Source organism: Calypte anna, chromosome 13 (assembly GCF_003957555.1).
Source record: "Calypte anna isolate BGI_N300 chromosome 13, bCalAnn1_v1.p, whole genome shotgun sequence".
Classification (NCBI taxonomy): domain Eukaryota; kingdom Metazoa; phylum Chordata; class Aves; order Apodiformes; family Trochilidae; genus Calypte; species Calypte anna.
Genome location: NC_044259.1, coordinates 16702132 through 16717977, shown reverse-complemented (window position 1 = coordinate 16717977; position 15846 = coordinate 16702132). Strand labels below are relative to the sequence as shown.

At 51.6% G+C, this 15846-nt stretch overlaps 2 protein-coding genes across 6 annotated transcripts; one reads left to right on the top strand and one right to left on the bottom strand.

Annotated features, from left to right (window-relative positions):
• Positions 1-1542: 1542 nt before the first annotated feature.
• Positions 1543-6487, top strand: GNPDA1 (glucosamine-6-phosphate deaminase 1). 2 transcript variants are annotated; one of them, XM_008495454.2, is made up of 6 exons: positions 1569-1934; positions 2020-2121; positions 3243-3425; positions 4018-4202; positions 4774-4948; positions 5428-6487. In XM_008495454.2, the coding sequence occupies exons 1-6, from the start codon at positions 1811-1813 to the stop codon at positions 5523-5525; spliced, it is 867 nt and encodes a 288-aa protein (XP_008493676.1). In that variant the 5' UTR covers positions 1569-1810; the 3' UTR covers positions 5526-6487. The 2 variants fall into 2 exon arrangements, with proteins under 2 accessions (XP_030314667.1, XP_008493676.1); XM_030458807.1 differs by lacking the exon at positions 2020-2121 and having other exon boundaries at positions 1543-1934.
• A 1341-nt stretch (positions 6488-7828) lies between these two features.
• Positions 7829-15173, bottom strand: RNF14 (ring finger protein 14). Of its 4 annotated transcripts, none has more exons than XM_030458802.1 (9): positions 15058-15173; positions 14150-14303; positions 13517-13679; positions 12896-13047; positions 12056-12553; positions 10880-11108; positions 9886-10058; positions 9267-9397; positions 7829-8528 (listed from the first exon to the last, which is right to left on the bottom strand). In XM_030458802.1, exons 3-9 carry the CDS (start codon positions 13668-13670, stop codon positions 8468-8470), a joined length of 1398 nt encoding a protein of 465 aa, XP_030314662.1. In that variant the 5' UTR covers positions 13671-13679; positions 14150-14303; positions 15058-15173; the 3' UTR covers positions 7829-8467. The 4 variants fall into 4 exon arrangements, with proteins under 4 accessions (XP_030314662.1, XP_030314663.1, XP_030314664.1 ...); XM_030458803.1 differs by having other exon boundaries at positions 14150-14345; positions 15058-15158; XM_030458804.1 differs by lacking the exon at positions 14150-14303 and having other exon boundaries at positions 15058-15147.
• Between the last annotated feature and the right edge of the window lie 673 nt (positions 15174-15846).

Genomic DNA, 15846 nt, shown 5'->3' with positions numbered 1-15846 from the left:
GCAGGGCAGCTGTGGTGCCAGATGCATGTTGCTGTCTCTCTTGCACCACTGTAGTTTTTTCCTCTCATCAGAACACGTTTTGCTCTCTCTGGGAGCTGCCTCCTACATCTTTGTGCACCCTTTCTGCCAAAGCCACGGGAAACTAAATCAAACCCCAACAAACTGCATTTAAACCAAACCCATCCAGGCTCCGGGATGCTTTGGGAGCAGCGTGGTGGGATGCTGATCCCCAAATGCAGCAGCGGGGATGGAAGGGGCAAAATGCAGTAAAAAAGGCAAAGCAGAGGGTGGAGGATGGGTGTCTACAGGCAGACAGAGCTGACTGTCACCCCTGGGGGGACAGGGCTGTCACCCTACGGCTGCGGGCAGTCTGTGGTGTGTCCCTTGCAATCCCAAGGACTGGCTTTCCAGACAGCCGCGTTTCCATGGCAACGCCAAGAGATCCATGGGGATATCTGCAGCATGGAAGCTGCAGGAAGGGCGATGTGTGTGGGATTTGCTCAACAAATGCCCTCACGGTACCGAATGGACCAAAGCAGCCCTGGGATTGGGGACCATCCAGACCTCATCTCTATTGTCCCCCCATCCCAAGAGGAGGCCCAGGAACCCAGCCCCACCATCATTCCTGGCAGTGTCCGTGGGTCTGCTACACCCATCCCATCCCGATGGGAAAAGTGGGAGAGCTTTTTCATCCCGAGCCAAGCCCGGGATGCTTGAAGGAGCCCTGAGGATGCCACTGCTGTCACCTTGTCACCACCAAAGCATTTTCCTGCCTGCTGGTGGGAACACGGGGTGCTCCCTGGCTCTGGAATAACCACCTGGAGAGTCCCAGCATTCCCATCCAAAGGCAAACCATGCCAGGACTGCTCAGCATCCACAGTCAGACAGTATCAAGAGCACTCAGCTTCTCTCCAGGTTGTTTAAATTATTAAAGTAAGAAGGGACTGCGTGGGCTGGATCCCAGCACAGTACCGGGCATTATCCTTCCTTTTAATGGAAGTGCAAAGCTGTTGGAATCTGAAGGAAAATGGGAGGGGATGGAGTGGCTCAGAGTGGCTGAAGGGATGGGTCAGAGACAGGGAGACCTCAGAAAGGTGAAGAAATCAGACAGTTAATCTGCTGCCCTTTCAATATTTGAGGAAAACGCGTATTTGAGGTTGTTCAGTCTGGAGAGGAGAAGGCTCTGAGGAGACCTCATTGTGGCCTTCCAGGAGGTGAAGAAAGCTGGGGAGGGATTTTTTTAGGCTGTTAGGTAGTGACAGGACCAGGGGGAATGGATTCCGAGTGGAGGAGGGGAGATTTATATTGGATATTAGGAAGAAGTCCTTAAGTTCCTTACCATGAGGGTGGCGAGGCAGTGGCCCAGGTTGCCCAGAGAGGCGGTGGCAGCCCCATCCCCGAAAGTCTTTAGTGGATGGAGCAACCTGGGCTGGTGGAGGGGAATTAAAGTTCTCTTTGAACCCTGAAAATTCTACGATTCCACCCTTATTTCCATTTAAAACCCGAACTGTGACCGCGTCCTCCCTCAGCACCGGGTTCCGGGCTGGAGCCGCCGCCGTCAGGGGCGGGAACGGGGAGGGATGGGGGGGGGGCGGTTCTGTGGGCTCGGGTCCGCCCTGAGGTGAAGTTGTGTGTCTGTCTGTGTGTCCGTGTGTCTGTCTGTGTCTGTGTGTCTGTCTGTGTGTATCTGTGTGTCTGTCTGTCTGCCGGTGTGTCAGCCGCTCTCCGTCTCCCTCGCTGTGTCTGTGTCTGTGTGTAAGATGGCGCCGTAGCGGCAGTTCCCCTCAGCCCGTTCCTCCTCACCCCCGCCATGAAGCTGATCATCCTGGACACCTACGCTCAGGCCAGCGAATGGGCCGCCAAATACATCCGGAACCGCATCGTACATTTCGGACCGGGACCGGGACGCTTCTTTACTTTGGGGTTGCCCACAGGTAAGGTTCGGGGTAAGGGGGGGGAGCTCCGGTCCGGGTCCTTTCCCGCTGCCGTTCCCGAGCTGAGGCGTTGGGTTCCCCGCAGGCAGCACTCCGCTGGGCTGCTACGGAAAACTGGTGGAATACTGCAGGAACGGGGACCTCTCCTTCAAGTACGTGAAAACCTTCAACATGGACGAGTACGTGGGTGAGTGAGCGGTGCCGGGGGGGTTCGCTGGCTGTTTGTATCGTATGTCGCGACATTGCTGAGGGGAAGGGGGGGTGGGCGCCAGAGATCCCTCCTGGAAACTGTGAGAAGGGTGATTTAAGGTAAAAAGGATCAAATCTGCGTGAGTTAAAGGGGACAGCGTGAAAAAAAAAAAAAATAGAAGTGTAGCAAGAGGACCAAGGGACAGTGGTTTAAAACTTGAGGGGAGATAGGGATGAGATATTTGGAAGAAATTCTTCTCTAGGAGGGTGCCCAGAGGAGCTGTGGCTGCTCCATCCCTCTCCCAGCCCAGGTTGGATGGGGCTTGGAGCAGCTTGGGCTGGGGGAGGTCTTGAAGGTCCCTTCCAGCCCAAACTATTCTGTGATCCTAAATCCCAAGCAGCATCAGGTCTTGCTTGGTGTCACCCACACCAGACACTGCTGTGTTTTACCTGGGCTGGGGTATTGACCAAGGAAGGATCCGTCTGGTCACTGGGAGGTGGGATGGTGTGCAGGCTTTACTCTTTGCTCAGGGTTGTAAAGGTCACTTTAGCTCCACGTCCCTCACAAGGGCTGCTGTGATGCCCTTCCATAACCATAACCTGTTCAGATAGCAGAGGACTGATTTATGAAGCTGTGATGAAACAGTCACTTCAGAAGAAAGAGTACAGAATGATCAGTGGGCAAGCCTAAAGCTCCAAAGGTGAAAAACACAGGTTAAATGTTTGCTAAAGTTAGTTTTATTCTGGTCGAGAAGTTTTTCTGTGGACAACCCTCATCAAGCAGCATTAAGGAATAGGCAGTCCAGTTTGTAGCATTCAGGGGGGGAAAAAACATGCAGTAAGTTATTTCCCAAGCTTCTGCACAACTATTTAATTGTCTTTGCTAAGACAAACTGGTAGGAATGCTGAACAGGTTGTACCAGAGGAGGCACAGTGCCTGTCTGCTTCTCAGGAGTATCTGTCCCTGTTAGTATGAGCCTGTGGTGATTGATTTAATTTTGCTATTTAGGGAGATAAAAACAGCTCGTGGAAGTTGAGGGGAGTCAGAGGAAGGAGTGGTTTATGTTAAGTGTGATATTGTTTCAGCTGGTCTCATTCCTCTGTGTGCTGTGTTACCAGGTCTGCCCAGAGAACACCCAGAAAGCTACCACTCCTTCATGTGGAATAACTTCTTTAAGCACATTGACATCTCACCAGAAAACGTTCACATCCTGGATGGAAATGCTCCTGATCTGCAGGCAGAGTGTGATGCATTTGAGGATAAAATCCAAGCAGCTGGAGGCATTGAACTCTTTGTTGGAGGTGAAACCCCAAAGGACTATGAGGCTCTCTAAGCACTGCCTTTCCTCCACCAGCTAGCTCAGTTTTTATCAGGGTTGTGCCTTGGCAGGGCAGCTCAGTGGGTTTGCAGTGACAGCCACCCTTACCCCATCACCCTGGGTGCTCCTGTGCTGGCAGCCTGGCCTTCCCAGGCACCCAGTTTGGGGCATTTCAGTCCAGGGAGTGAATTGTTCAGGAAAGGATCAGCAGGAGACACAGGCAGAGCTGGAATTGCACCCTGTACAAAATGTGATTTTCCAGTGCTGAGAGGGAACTGCTGGGAGCAGTCAGAGCCTCTGAACCATCAGGAGCTCACCACAAGCTTTCCCCATCAGTTTCCCTTAGGATTCTGCCATCATCTTGTTTTCCCAGCACAATTAGGGAAGAGTCCCTGTGGGTTTCAGAGCAGGCTTTTGCTGACCTTCCTCTCAGAAACAAGTTAGAGCTTGAGCAGAAGGATTGCACATGTGTTCTTCTCTGATCTGTATCTCCCTCTGGAATCTGAGAGTGCCTCTGGCTCTGCCTCCTGCAGCCAGCCCTGCAGCCACTGACCTCTTGTCCCCCTCTGTCACAGGGATTGGCCCTGATGGTCACATTGCCTTCAACGAGCCTGGATCCAGCCTGGTGTCCAGAACACGAGTCAAGACCTTGGCTATGGACACAATCCTGGCTAATGCCAGGTTCTTTGATGGTGACCTCTCCAGAGTCCCCACCATGGCTCTGACAGTGGGAGTGGGCACTGTCATGGATGCCAGAGAGGTTAGGAGGGAAGTGAGAGCACTCAGCAGCTTCAGCAGAGCTTCCTGGAGCAGCCCGGGTGATCTGTGAGCAGCATTGCACCCTGCTGGCCTGGAGAGCTCCTGCTTTTCCTGACACAGGCAGCCCAGTGCCTGGAGGGCTCTGGTTCTGGTTTTTTGCTCTACTGACACATTCCTGTAAGCATGCAGTGGAGCTGTGAGCCACAGGAAAAATTTGGGGTGCAGGGGAGCTGTGAACCACAGGAAGAATTTGGGGTGGAGAAACTGAGCTGGGGAAATGAAGGCAAGAAGCCCCCGTGGGCTTGGTGTGTGGGGTGGCTTTTAGCTGAGCTCATCCCTTGCCTGAAACTTCCCTCTCAGTTGTAGGTGCTTAGCAGGGCAGCTCCAGGTGCCCAGAGCACTGCAGTGACTCCTCAGGCTGACAAAATGCAGGCAGGGCCAACAGAATACAGGGTGCAGAGCAGTGCCTTGGGGGGAATGAGGGACAGGGACCCCCTCCAGGGATCAGCAGGGTGTGGGGGTGCTCTCTGCCTGCCAGCCCCTCACTGCCTTCCTCTGTCCCCTGTGTCCAGGTGATGATCCTTATCACAGGAGCCCACAAAGCCTTTGCTCTCTACAAAGCCATCGAGGAGGGTGTCAACCACATGTGGACAGTGTCTGCTTTCCAGCAGCACCCCAACACTGTGTTTGTGTGTGATGAGGATGCCACGCTGGAGCTCAAGGTCAAGACAGTCAAGTACTTCAAAGGTGAGTGCTTGGGCAGCCCAAGCAGCTGTGGTACTCCAGGTTTGCAGTGGCACAAGCCAGGCTTTGCATCTGATGTTTCTGTTGAATCAGCTCCTCGAGGAATATGGTGTAGTGAAATGAGGCAACCAGGTGCCACTGATTGCCAGGGAGTGGAATGAGCTTGTGTCAAGCCCACCTGTGCCTAATTAGGGTTTATTGGCCCCCTAATCCTGCTCATGGCAGTGGGGGCCCATCCTAATCAGGCACAGGTGGGCTTGACACAAGCTCATGCCACTCCCTGGCAATTAGTAGCACCTGGTTGCCTCGTTTCACTACAGTATGGTCCTGAAATGCCACAGCTGAGATGTACAGTGATAGCAAAAGTCCAAATGTTTACCTGAAAGACAAAGAACCCCAGTGATGCCTCAGTTATTACTGAGTTATGAACGGGTGTTCCTTTAGTTTGCCTCCTGAAATCATCTTTTTCCTGGCTGCATCAGGTTTAATGCTGGTTCACAACAAGCTTGTGGAACCCTTGTACAGCATGAAGGAGATGGGAGCAGAGCAAAGCCAAGCTAAGAAGCCATACAGTGATTAATGCCCCTGCTCAGAGGAGTGCTGAACCAGCTCTTCTGCTGAAAACCAGCTGTGGAAACAAAGGGAACTGCTGCAGAAAGCCCTGGCATAATTGTTCTTAAATTAGCAAACTGATTGTGTGCTCACTTCATTAAGAGGACAGATGCCCAACACCTGCCTTAATGAACCAAATGAAGATGGGATCAGACACCCTGCTCCACAAGCTGCTGCCACTCACTTCCCCTGAAGGTAAAGTCAACAGAAAATGAGTTGTTTCATCTAGGAAGCCACTGTAATTAATTAGTGTGGGGTGAGGGCCCCAAAATTGCACTGTGAAGATAGCTGGGACTGCAGTGCTGCAGAAAGCACATGGGTGCTCCCTTTGGGATCTGTTCCCTGCAGTTAGGACAAATACCTTGGGTGTCACTCCCCCTCCACCAAACACTCTGACTTTATAGGAATTTTAAATGGGAACTGGGGTTGTTCAGCCTGGAGAAGGGAAAGCTGCACTGAATCCTGCAGTTTATCTTTAGTTTACACACCTGTGGGGGTTTATGTGTTGTCCCACAAGCAGCCTCACAGTTCCATGTCAGGCTGGGATTTTCTGTGCCTGATGATGTACTCCAGGGGCTGGAGCTGTTCCCATGAAGCAGAAATGGTTTCTCTCCCTGCTGCTCAGTTTGTGTCAGGGCAGAGCCTGGAGCAGGGACTTCTCACTCTCTCCCCACTTCCAGAGCTTTCTGTTGCTCCAAGGAAATGCCAAATGAGCCTCCCAAGAAACCCTTCCCTCTGGCCTGTGGGTTACTGCAGAAGCCCCACAGCAACCTTTTGGCAATCCCAAAACCTGATTCCTGGGTTTCCTGTCAGACACTCACACGAGGGGCAAGAGAGCCTGGGGAGAATTCATTTTCTTTATGCAGAAATTCTGTAAGTTCTTGCTCTGCACTGTAACTTCCTACAGTAAATGTCTTAATTTTTTCCTAACTGTCTCTGCTGCTGAGTGCTTGTGAAACCTGGGGCAGCTGATGGGGCTGAGCAGGACTCCTGATGCCATTCTGAAGAGAAACCCACGACCTTCAGAGCATGGCCAAGGCCTCTCAGCCTGCACAGGATTTCTCTTGGCACCTGGAACCAAAGCAGTTTGGTGAAAGCAGCAACTGCTGCTCCCTGCTGCCAGGAGCTGCCTGCCTTCTCCAGGGTCTGCTGGCAGCTTCCCACCAAGCACCTGCTCTGGCTCTGTCCTGCCAGGCAGCAGCTGTTCCCTAGCAAAAAGTGGAGATCTTTAAAAAAAAAATGTACAAGAGGAGGTCACAGCTCTCTGCTCAGTACCACAGAATGTCTGCAGGGGATCAGTGCAAGCACAGGAACAGGGAAGGGGAGGGGAAAGCTGGGGAAGCAGCTCTGTGCCTGCCCTGCTCTCTGCCCTCAGCCACCTTCTGCTTTTAGCTCTTCCCCCTTTGCAGCACCCCTGGTTGTCCTACAAACACCTCCCCCATCCAGGCAGGAAAACAGGGCAGAAGGAACTGCTGCTCCCCCCTGCCCAGGGAGCCAGCTGAGGAAGAAACCCCCTCCCCAAAAGCTCCTGAAAGCATTCAGAGGGAGCTGCTCCCTCCCAGCCACCTCCTCTCCAGCCAGGGCTTGGACCTTTCTCCCAGGAAAAGGCAGAGCTCTCTGCAGACACAAACCCACCCTGGGCCACCCCAGGGCTCTGTCCCCCTGACCTCTGCTGCCACCCCAGTGTCACAATGAAGACAACCCAGGAGACAACTGCATTGACTGCCTTAAAGTGAATTTAGTGCATGTGAAAGGTGCAGGAAATCACAGTTTAAACCCAGAGACAACATCAGCTTTCCCAACACACCATCCTACAGCCTAAACCACAGCAAGAGACCCCTGCTCACCATCTCATCTTTTTAATCCCTGCCAACTCCAGGAGTACAGACTCCACCCTCTGCCAAAGGAATGACACAATCAGCACTCGTTTTGCCCAGATATCCCACAATAAATTTATTTACTGTCAGTCAAAACTGAGTGAGAGGCATTCACCTGGAGAGTCTTCCAGCTCCTGAGCTATCCATCCAGACCCTGCTCTTGGTTTTAACCACAGCACATGCAGTTTGAATTTAATAATAGATTTTTAGACCATTCTGCAAGAGGAAAAATCTACAAAAATCACTGGTTCCCTCCAGTAATTACTTCTGTGCTCACCAATCTCCTTACTGAGCTTTTAGGGGAAACAATTTGGTTTCTGCAACATTCTGAAGTGCAAAAATGGGAAAAAAAAAGGCTCTAGTCCAGAAGGAAAACCATCAACTAATCAATTGGTTTTTTATATGAAGAGTTAGTAAAAAATTAATCACTTCATCATCTGAGAAGACAAAGTAATTTTCAGTATCCTGAAAAATTCAAGTTAATCTCAACCAAGTCCCCTCCAAAAGTGTTCCAAGATCTGACTGAGACTTTGCAGCCTCTCACTTGGCCACGTGCTCTGTTCCTGGCCTCAGAGCTCCTCACTCTCAGGATGAGGAGAGGAAACCTGAGGGGACACAAGAGCAACACTGAGAGGACTCCAACTCATTTCAATTCCTAGGAACTGGTTCTCCCTCAAGGGAACCCCCCCAGATGGTTTCCTGACTGGGGCTTGAGCTTTGTTCCTGTGCTTTAGGAAAAGGGGCAGCTCTCAGGATGTATTTTTCCAGTACCTTTCCAACTTCTTTCCAACAGCTTGTACTCCTCCTCAACAATCAGTGTCATTTTTAGGGCTTTCCATGGTGACCCTGACCCCAGGATGGGTGAAAAGTTCTCCTCTGGTTTTGGCAACAGGCTCTGAAGTGTCAGGATCCTGCAGGGCAAGGGAGTTACCACTCTTTTACCAGAAAATGGAAGTGAAAAGCAAACCAACTTGACACAGAAATGGAAAGCATCTGCCTCTGGTTTGTTCAGCCTTTTGTTGCTAGGGAAAAGTCAGAAGTCTTCATCTTCAGCTTCCTGGAACTCCCCATCAGCGTGCAGGGCTTGAAACAACCTGCAGGGCAGGCAGTTATGTACATCAGGATGTAATAAAGGTGGAATATATTAAAGGAAGAAAACCCAACCCCAACATCAATCTAAATGTGGCCAAAAGCAGCAAGTTTCACTGTGTTTTTGTCAGCATCACAGACCAGCTGCACTGCAGTCCTCAGAATTAACAGAAATACTGACTGGATGTGACAGCAACAGGGCTGACAGGATTTCTAGGCAGGGGCAGAGAGGGACAAAAGGGAAGAAAAAGTTGTTTTGGTTTTCTTTTTACAAAATAGGTGATCTTAGGGAGAGGTTAAACTGAACTCAGTGAAAAAGGAACATGAAAAACAGGAAAACAGGGGAGGAAGTGACAGAATTATGGTTGGGAGGAGAGGGAATGGTGAAAAAGAAAGGCCAAGAATGAGGAAAAAAAATCAAAAACCTGTCAGCCACATCTGTTACAACTGAGTGAAGGATTGAAGGGATTTTGATCCCTTTCTGTGCAGCACAGGGACAGGCCCAGAATGTGTTTCCTGGGGTTTAAACCAAAAGTTCTTAACGAGCAAAACCATGTCCCAGATGGCTCCTGATTTTATTGTTAGTGTCAGGTCCCTGTAAAGCTTAAACACTGGAGAGAGGAAACTGCTGCTCCAGCTTTACAGCTCCAGTAGTGTTCAAGGGAACAATAACCTGGGAGAGAGTGCAAGAAAAAAGCAGAAAAAAGAAAAAAACAGTGGAGAAATATTTGTAAATGTGTTACCTGTTGAAGCAGGGGGAGGCTGGGTCACTGAAGTGCCTGTAGGGGTTCACCCTGGAGAGAGAACCCATGCAGAGCCAGCAGAAATACTGCATGCAGCCTGTACAGGTCATTTTGTTACACCCATCCAGCTTCTGCCAGGGGAAGGGAACAAGAAATGGCAAGAAATCACAAATAAACAAGAAATAGCAACAAAACCATGCCAGGTCAGTCCCTCAGGACCACAGCTAACCAGCACCTTGCTGCAAGATTTCTTGACTTTCTTTCAGAAGAACCAGGAGCTGGACTCCCAGGACTGGAACTGGCTGGAACACTGGGAATCAGAACTTCCCTGAAATTGGTTTTATTCCCCAATGGCCTGAAGGGATCCAAACAAAGGGATCCACATGGATCCATACCCACCCTGGATCCTTTTAGCACTGGAGTCTGAACACCACCACTCCTTTACTCAAACCTCTGAGCTCCAGAACCATCACCTCCTTTTCTCCACAACAACTGGAATGTTGCTTTCCCATTCCCTAGAAATTTACCTCCTGGGGTGGGCTTGGAGGCTACAAATCCATCTCTGTTCCAGAACTGACTTAATTCACCCTGGTTTTTGTTAGTTCTGACCTGCCCTTACCTCTATGGGAGTGCCACAGCAAGGACAAGACTTGGAATTCTTTTCCAGCCATTCCTTACTCTCCATCTCCTCCAGGGCTTTCTGAATCACTCGTTTCCCGTAGCGTTGTTCCAGGAACCTCTTGGTTGCCTCATCTGCTTCCAGGTACTCGTTCCGTAGATCCATCAGTTTCTCTGGAGAACAACAGAAAGCAAGGAAAACCTGAACCAACTTCTGTAATACCTGTTTAATGTGTTCCATACCTCCTCTAAAGCAGCCCAGCTGAGAGCAGCACTCACTGTTCTCCAAGGAACTCTTTTCAAAAAACCCAACATCATTATTTAGTTAGTTAAAACATTACCCAGAAGATGAGAAGATTAAAACCCCTCTACCTCAACATTCAAGAGGTTTGCACTGTAAAAGAGATGAAATGACAGCAAATCTAAAACATGAACTGAAGAATGGAAAGGTTTTTTCTGAGCATGCACTTGAGGGAAGCTTGGATGGAGCTCTCACTTGGATGGGGGAGGCTGCAAAGTCTCAGTCAGATCTTGGAACACTTTTGGAGGGGACTTGGTTGAGATTAACTTGAATTTTTCAAGATACTGAAAATTACTTTGTCTTCTCAGATGAAGTGATTTATTTTGTACTAACTCTTCATATAAAAAAAAAAAAAAGGATTAGTTGATGGTTTTCCTTCTGGACTAGAGCCTTTTTGTTTCATGGATTTTGAGGCCAGAGAAGATCCTGCCCCATTCCAACTTCAACTCTGCAATGGATTCCCAGGAAAGGGTAAAAAAAACAGGGTAAAAACCAAAATTATTCTTCCCGTGGACTCTCAGCACGTGGCACTCAGCATCTTAGGGACTCTGGAGTGTCCTCAAGGGGCAACTTTTGAATTCCCAGCACCCACCCCAAACCCCTCTGCCCTCTCGGGACCCTCCTGAGCATCACTCCCACCTCCCAGCTTCCCTTGGAAGAGTTCCTGCTCCCTTTCTGGAAGGCAGAGCCTCACCTGCAGTGACTTTACATGGGGACACGCCGTGGTAGGTCATTCTGCAGAGGGTGCAGAAGGCATAGTTGCAGCAGGAGCAGATGGCCATGGTGCAGCCTGGCTCCTGCATCACCGGGGTCTGGCAGCGGGGCCGCGGGCAGTACACCACGTCTGCCATCAGGTCCAGGCTGGACTGCAGCAGCAGCCGGTCGTAACGGGCAAAGAGCTGCTCCCCAACCAGCTCCTTCACCTGAGGAAAAGGGCAAAAAAAAGAGCCACGTGTGTTTCGGGGGGTCTGAGAGCTCCAGGGAAAAGCTGGGGACTGGGAAAATGGGGCACGAAGGGGATATCGGGGATGGAGAGGCTGAGGAGCTGAGAGGGTTCAGCCTGGAGAGCTCAGAGCTGCCCCCAGTTCCTGAAGGGAACCTCCAGAGGGACTTTTCATAAGGAGTATCCAGGGGAAATGGTTTTAAACTGGAAGAGAAGAGGTTTAGATCCACGTGTGTTTCTGGGGGCCTGAGAGCTCCAGGGAAAAGCTGGGAACTGGGAAAGAGGAGCATGAAGGGGATGCCAGGGATGGAGAGGCTGAGGAGCTGGGAATGTTCGTCCTGGAGAGGAGAAGACTCTAAAGGGACCTCAGAGCTGCCTTCCAGTTCCTGAAGGGAACCTCCAGAAGGCTGCAGAAGGACTTTTCATAAGGAGTATCCAGTCACAGGACAAGGGGAAATGGTTTTAAACTGGAGGAGAAGAGGTTTAGACTGGATCTTGGGAATAAATTCTTCATTAGAGGATGGGGAGAGTCTGGAATGGAGAAGTTGTGGCTGTGCCCTCCCTGGAGGTGTTCAGGGTGAGGCTGGATGAGGCTCTGAGCATCCTGGGCTGGATGAGATGCTCCCAAGGTCCCTCCCAAGCTCAGCCCCTCTATGATTCCAGGAAAAAGCCCCTACACTCCAGTTTACATTCTCCAGAAGTTCATGGCATCACTCCTGGGGGTGCTGTTTTCATCACAAATGAGGAGCATGCAGTGGGACATGAGTTCAGTGCCAGCACTGACAGAGTGGGCAAGAGATGTGCCAAGAGACCCAGCTCTGCCTCTGTCCCCACTCAGCCACACAGAGGCACAGAACTGTCCCCATGGTCACCTGGAAAGCCACCCCCTGAGCTGTGTGAAGGAGCAGAACTCTGCCCAGTCCTTACCTGGCCAGGAGTAGCAGGAGCAGAACACTTGGGCTCAGGGCAGTTGAGGCAATGGACCTGCCCATCCCTGATCTGTATTTCAAAGTAGTCCTTGAGGCAGGCTCTGCAGTAGACGTGGCTGCACTCAGTGAAGTACATGCACTCAGTGCCCAGCTTCTCAGAGAAGCAGATCCTGCACAGGTACATCTTGCTGTTGAAGCACTTCCTCCTCTGAGCCTGGTCAAAGTCCAGGATTTCCCTGATCAGGCTCGACAGGGACTCCACATCCTGCACAGCCCTTGCATCCAGGGCTTCTCCAGCTGCAGCTGCACCACCAGAGTCCTTCTCAGGAGCCCTGCTCTGCCCACCCCCTGCCTGGCACATTTTCAGCTCATAAGGGGAGGAAATATTCAGGTAACTCAGAGTTTCTTCCTTCAGGAACTGCATCCAGGCAAAGAGGACCACGCAGCCTCGATTCTCCTCCCAGACGTTGTCCAAGTGCTTGCAAAGAGCACTCAGCTGGGAAAGAAAACAGAAAAAAAACCCCAATAATTCCAGATTTCAGGAAGTTCTGAACAGCTCACAGCTCCTCTCCCTCAGTGCACATTTGGATTTCAGGCTCTGGAATTGAATCTTTACAATTAAATCCATTAAATCTAAATAAATCTTTTATTTAGCCATAAAACACACTGAAAAATGCTGCCCAGAGAGGCAAATCTCATCCCCCAGAAGACCAGCCAGCTGGAAGAGCAATGCAGCCACTTGTGCCTTAATTCCACCCCCCAGAGGGTGATGATGATGATGATCCCAAATGCTAAACCCCAAAAGCTCTGTGAAAAGGTTTTTAAGTCTTCTGCAAACCTGGGCTTGGGAGAGCCATTTCCCACTGAGGGTGAAGCTGGGTGGGGAGGTGGAGGGGTAGTCTGGAGGGAGCTCAAAATGCAGCACCAGGGGGGGCAGGAAGCAAACTGTGCACTCAAAGCTGCTGCTCTGGGGGCTTTCTGTGGCACTGCCTGGAAACAGAGTTTGAGAAACAAGAAGAAAATGAACAACCTCTTCATGACAGCACCCAGCAGACCTCCTGGCATCTGATAAACTTCTGGGTTTCCTTTGTTTTTTTTTTTTTTATTTGACCCTAAATCAACTTCTCCAGGGAGTAAAATCCTCTGGGTTTGGGTTTATGGGGTTAAATCAGTAAAACCCCACTACTGGGGAACACTGCACAAAGCAAGAACCTGGAAAGACACTCAGGGGGGGAAAAAACCAGCAGGAAATTTAATTATTCCAAACTTAATTTGGGATTAACTTAAATTACCCCAAATTCCACTCACCTCTGAGCCTGAAGCTGAAGGAAATCTCTGGCTGGGGATGGAATCACCTCCTCAGACCCAGCCCCAGCAATGCCACCAGCACAGGCTCAGCCAGGAAAACACCTTGGTAAAAAAACCCTAATTCTGGGATAGCACAAAAGTCTCCACTCACCACTCACAAAGATTTTGAAGTTTTGGGGCAACTCCAGACAAATTCTTGTTTCTCCTCCTTGGGCTGACTCTGCTCTCTTGAACTCCTCCTCATCATAGATGCTTGCCAGAGCCAGCAGCTCATCCTCCTGAGCTTCTCTGTCTTCTGAAGACATTTAAATTGTCTGGGGAGCCAACATCAGCCTCGTTAACACCTCCTGCTCAGGTCATTAATTAGGGGCACCTGCTTCAGACCACTACAGTAAGGTTTAAACCCCCCAGCAGTGATCTAAAGGCCAGGTAAAAGGTAATTAAAGTTTCTGACGGGTCAGGGAGAGCTGGATAGATTTCATTTTACAGAGAACACCTTAAAAGAGAAGTGAAAAGCCAAAAAGCAAAGTTTTAAGTGGCTGAAGAACACCCCGAGGGGGTAAAACTGCAGTGTGAGTGAGAGAGGGACCTGCTGAGAGTGTCTGAGGGGGGAAACAGGCTGAAAAACAAGGAAAAAGGAGCAGGAACAGGTCTCAGCCACTGCTAGGAACCAAAAAGCCTTATTTCTGATCGGAATTCTGGCAGGAATCAATCAGAAGCTTCAGATCCCCCCCAGGGCACTCCTACACCCGTTTGGGGTCAGAAAGCCTCTTTTAGGGGTTACCTTTTCCTGACGACCGGGCAGAGGGGAAGCTGCAAGGGCTGGGGAGAGGCTGGAGAGAGCCCCGGAACATTCCCTGGGAGGATCCAGCTCAAGGCGTGGAAAAACTCCGAGTTTCTCCTCCCCGAAGCACCTGGAATTCCATCCCCGGGATCCCCTGCAGCCAGAGACACAGAAAGGGCTCAGAGGGATCGGGGTCCTGCAGGGAGCAGACAGAGGGGATCAGAACGAGCTGAGCTCCTCCTCCTCGGGTCGGTTTGCTGATTTGTTGTTGTTATTATTATTATTATTATTATTATTATTATTATTATTTAGCGGCAGACGGTGGGTGCTGTCTGGGAGCTGCCAATGGGGCTGAGCCCGGAGCTGGGTAAAGACCCCAGAAAACCCCCATAAAAAAACACAGAAAACCCCCAGAGACCCCCCAGAAAACCCCTCCAGAAGCCCCCCAGAAAAAGCCCAGAAAACCCAGTAAGCCCCCCAGAAAAAGCCTAGAAACCCCCCCAGAAAAAGCCCCCAGAAAACCCTCATAAAAAGCCCAGAAACCCCCCCGAGACCCCCCAGAAACCCCCCAATAAGCCCCCAGAAAAAGCCCAGAAAGACCCCAAAAACCCCAGAAACCCCCCATAAAAACACCCAGACCCCCCCCCCCCCCCAGAGATCCCCCCTAATGCTGCTGCAGCCCCCATGCAGAACACGATTCCCGGCCCTTCCCAACCAGCAGAAAAACCAAAATACCCGAAAAACCCCGGAAATAAATCACGATTTACCGAGAAAAGCCCCAAACCCGGGGTCAGGCTCAGGGCTGTAACCCCCAGACCCATCCCCTCACCGAAGGGCTCTGCCCCGACACCCCCTACCCCACCACATCCCTCTGGGGGCTCCGGGCCGCCTCCCGTCCCCGGCGTTACCTGATCCCGGTACCGGCCCGGTACCGCTGGGACCCGGCGGGACGGAGCGGGGCAAGAACCCGGAACGGGCCCGGAGGCCAAGGGAGCCCCGGCCCCACCGCTCCCAACTGCGGCGACAGCGCCCCCAGCGGGCGGGAGGAACAACAGGAGGGCAGGGAGTGGGGGGGGGGTCTTGGGGGGGGCTCAGGGGGGGTTTGGGGGCTCCTCCGGGGGGCTTCATATGGGGGGGTTCCTCCAGGGGGGTCATCGGAGGCTTCCTTGGGGGGGTTCTTTCGGGGGGGGTTGAATGAGGGGGGTGACCATCGGGGAGGTCTTCCGGGAGGACTGATGGAGGGTAAAGCCCCCAGAAACCCCCCCCAAAGAAACTCAGAGACCCCCCAGAAAACCACGCAATAAGCCCTCCAGAAAGACCCCCAGAGAGCCCTTCTTTGGGGGGTTCCTCCGGGGGGGTTCATCAGGGAAGGAGCAGTTATCAGGGGGGGGTCATCAGGGGGTTCCTTTGGGGGGCTCATCGGGAGGTTCCTTCGGGAAGGGTTCTTCTGGGGGGTTCCTGCGGGGGGTGTTTATCCGGGGGGGTTCATCAGGGGGGTGTCATGGAGGGGGCTCCACAGAGGAGCTGTGGCTGCTCCATCCCTCTCCCAGCCCAGCTCGGATGGGGCTTGGAGCAGCCTGGGCTGGGGGAGGTGTCCCTGACCATGGCCCAGGTTGGGACTGGGTGATCCCAAAGGTCACTTCCAGCCCAAACCATTCCATGATTAACATGGTCTGCAATTAAGAGACCTCCCCCCA

Coding starts and splice junctions, on each gene's coding strand:
- GNPDA1 (XM_008495454.2), top strand. CDS start 1,811: ATGAAGCTGATCATCCTGGACACCTACGCTCAGGCCAGCGAATGGGCC. Junction 3,426..4,017: donor CATTGAACTCTTTGTTGGAG/GTGAAACCCCAA, acceptor CCTCTGTCACAG/GGATTGGCCCTGATGGTCAC. Junction 4,203..4,773: donor CTGTCATGGATGCCAGAGAG/GTTAGGAGGGAA, acceptor CCCTGTGTCCAG/GTGATGATCCTTATCACAGG.
- RNF14 (XM_030458802.1), bottom strand. CDS start 13,670: ATGTCTTCAGAAGACAGAGAAGCTCAGGAGGATGAGCTGCTGGCTCTG. Junction 12,554..12,895: donor AATGGCTCTCCCAAGCCCAG/GTTTGCAGAAGA, acceptor TTTCTTTCCCAG/CTGAGTGCTCTTTGCAAGCA. Junction 9,398..9,885: donor GCTGTGGCACTCCCATAGAG/GTAAGGGCAGGT, acceptor TTCCCCTGGCAG/AAGCTGGATGGGTGTAACAA.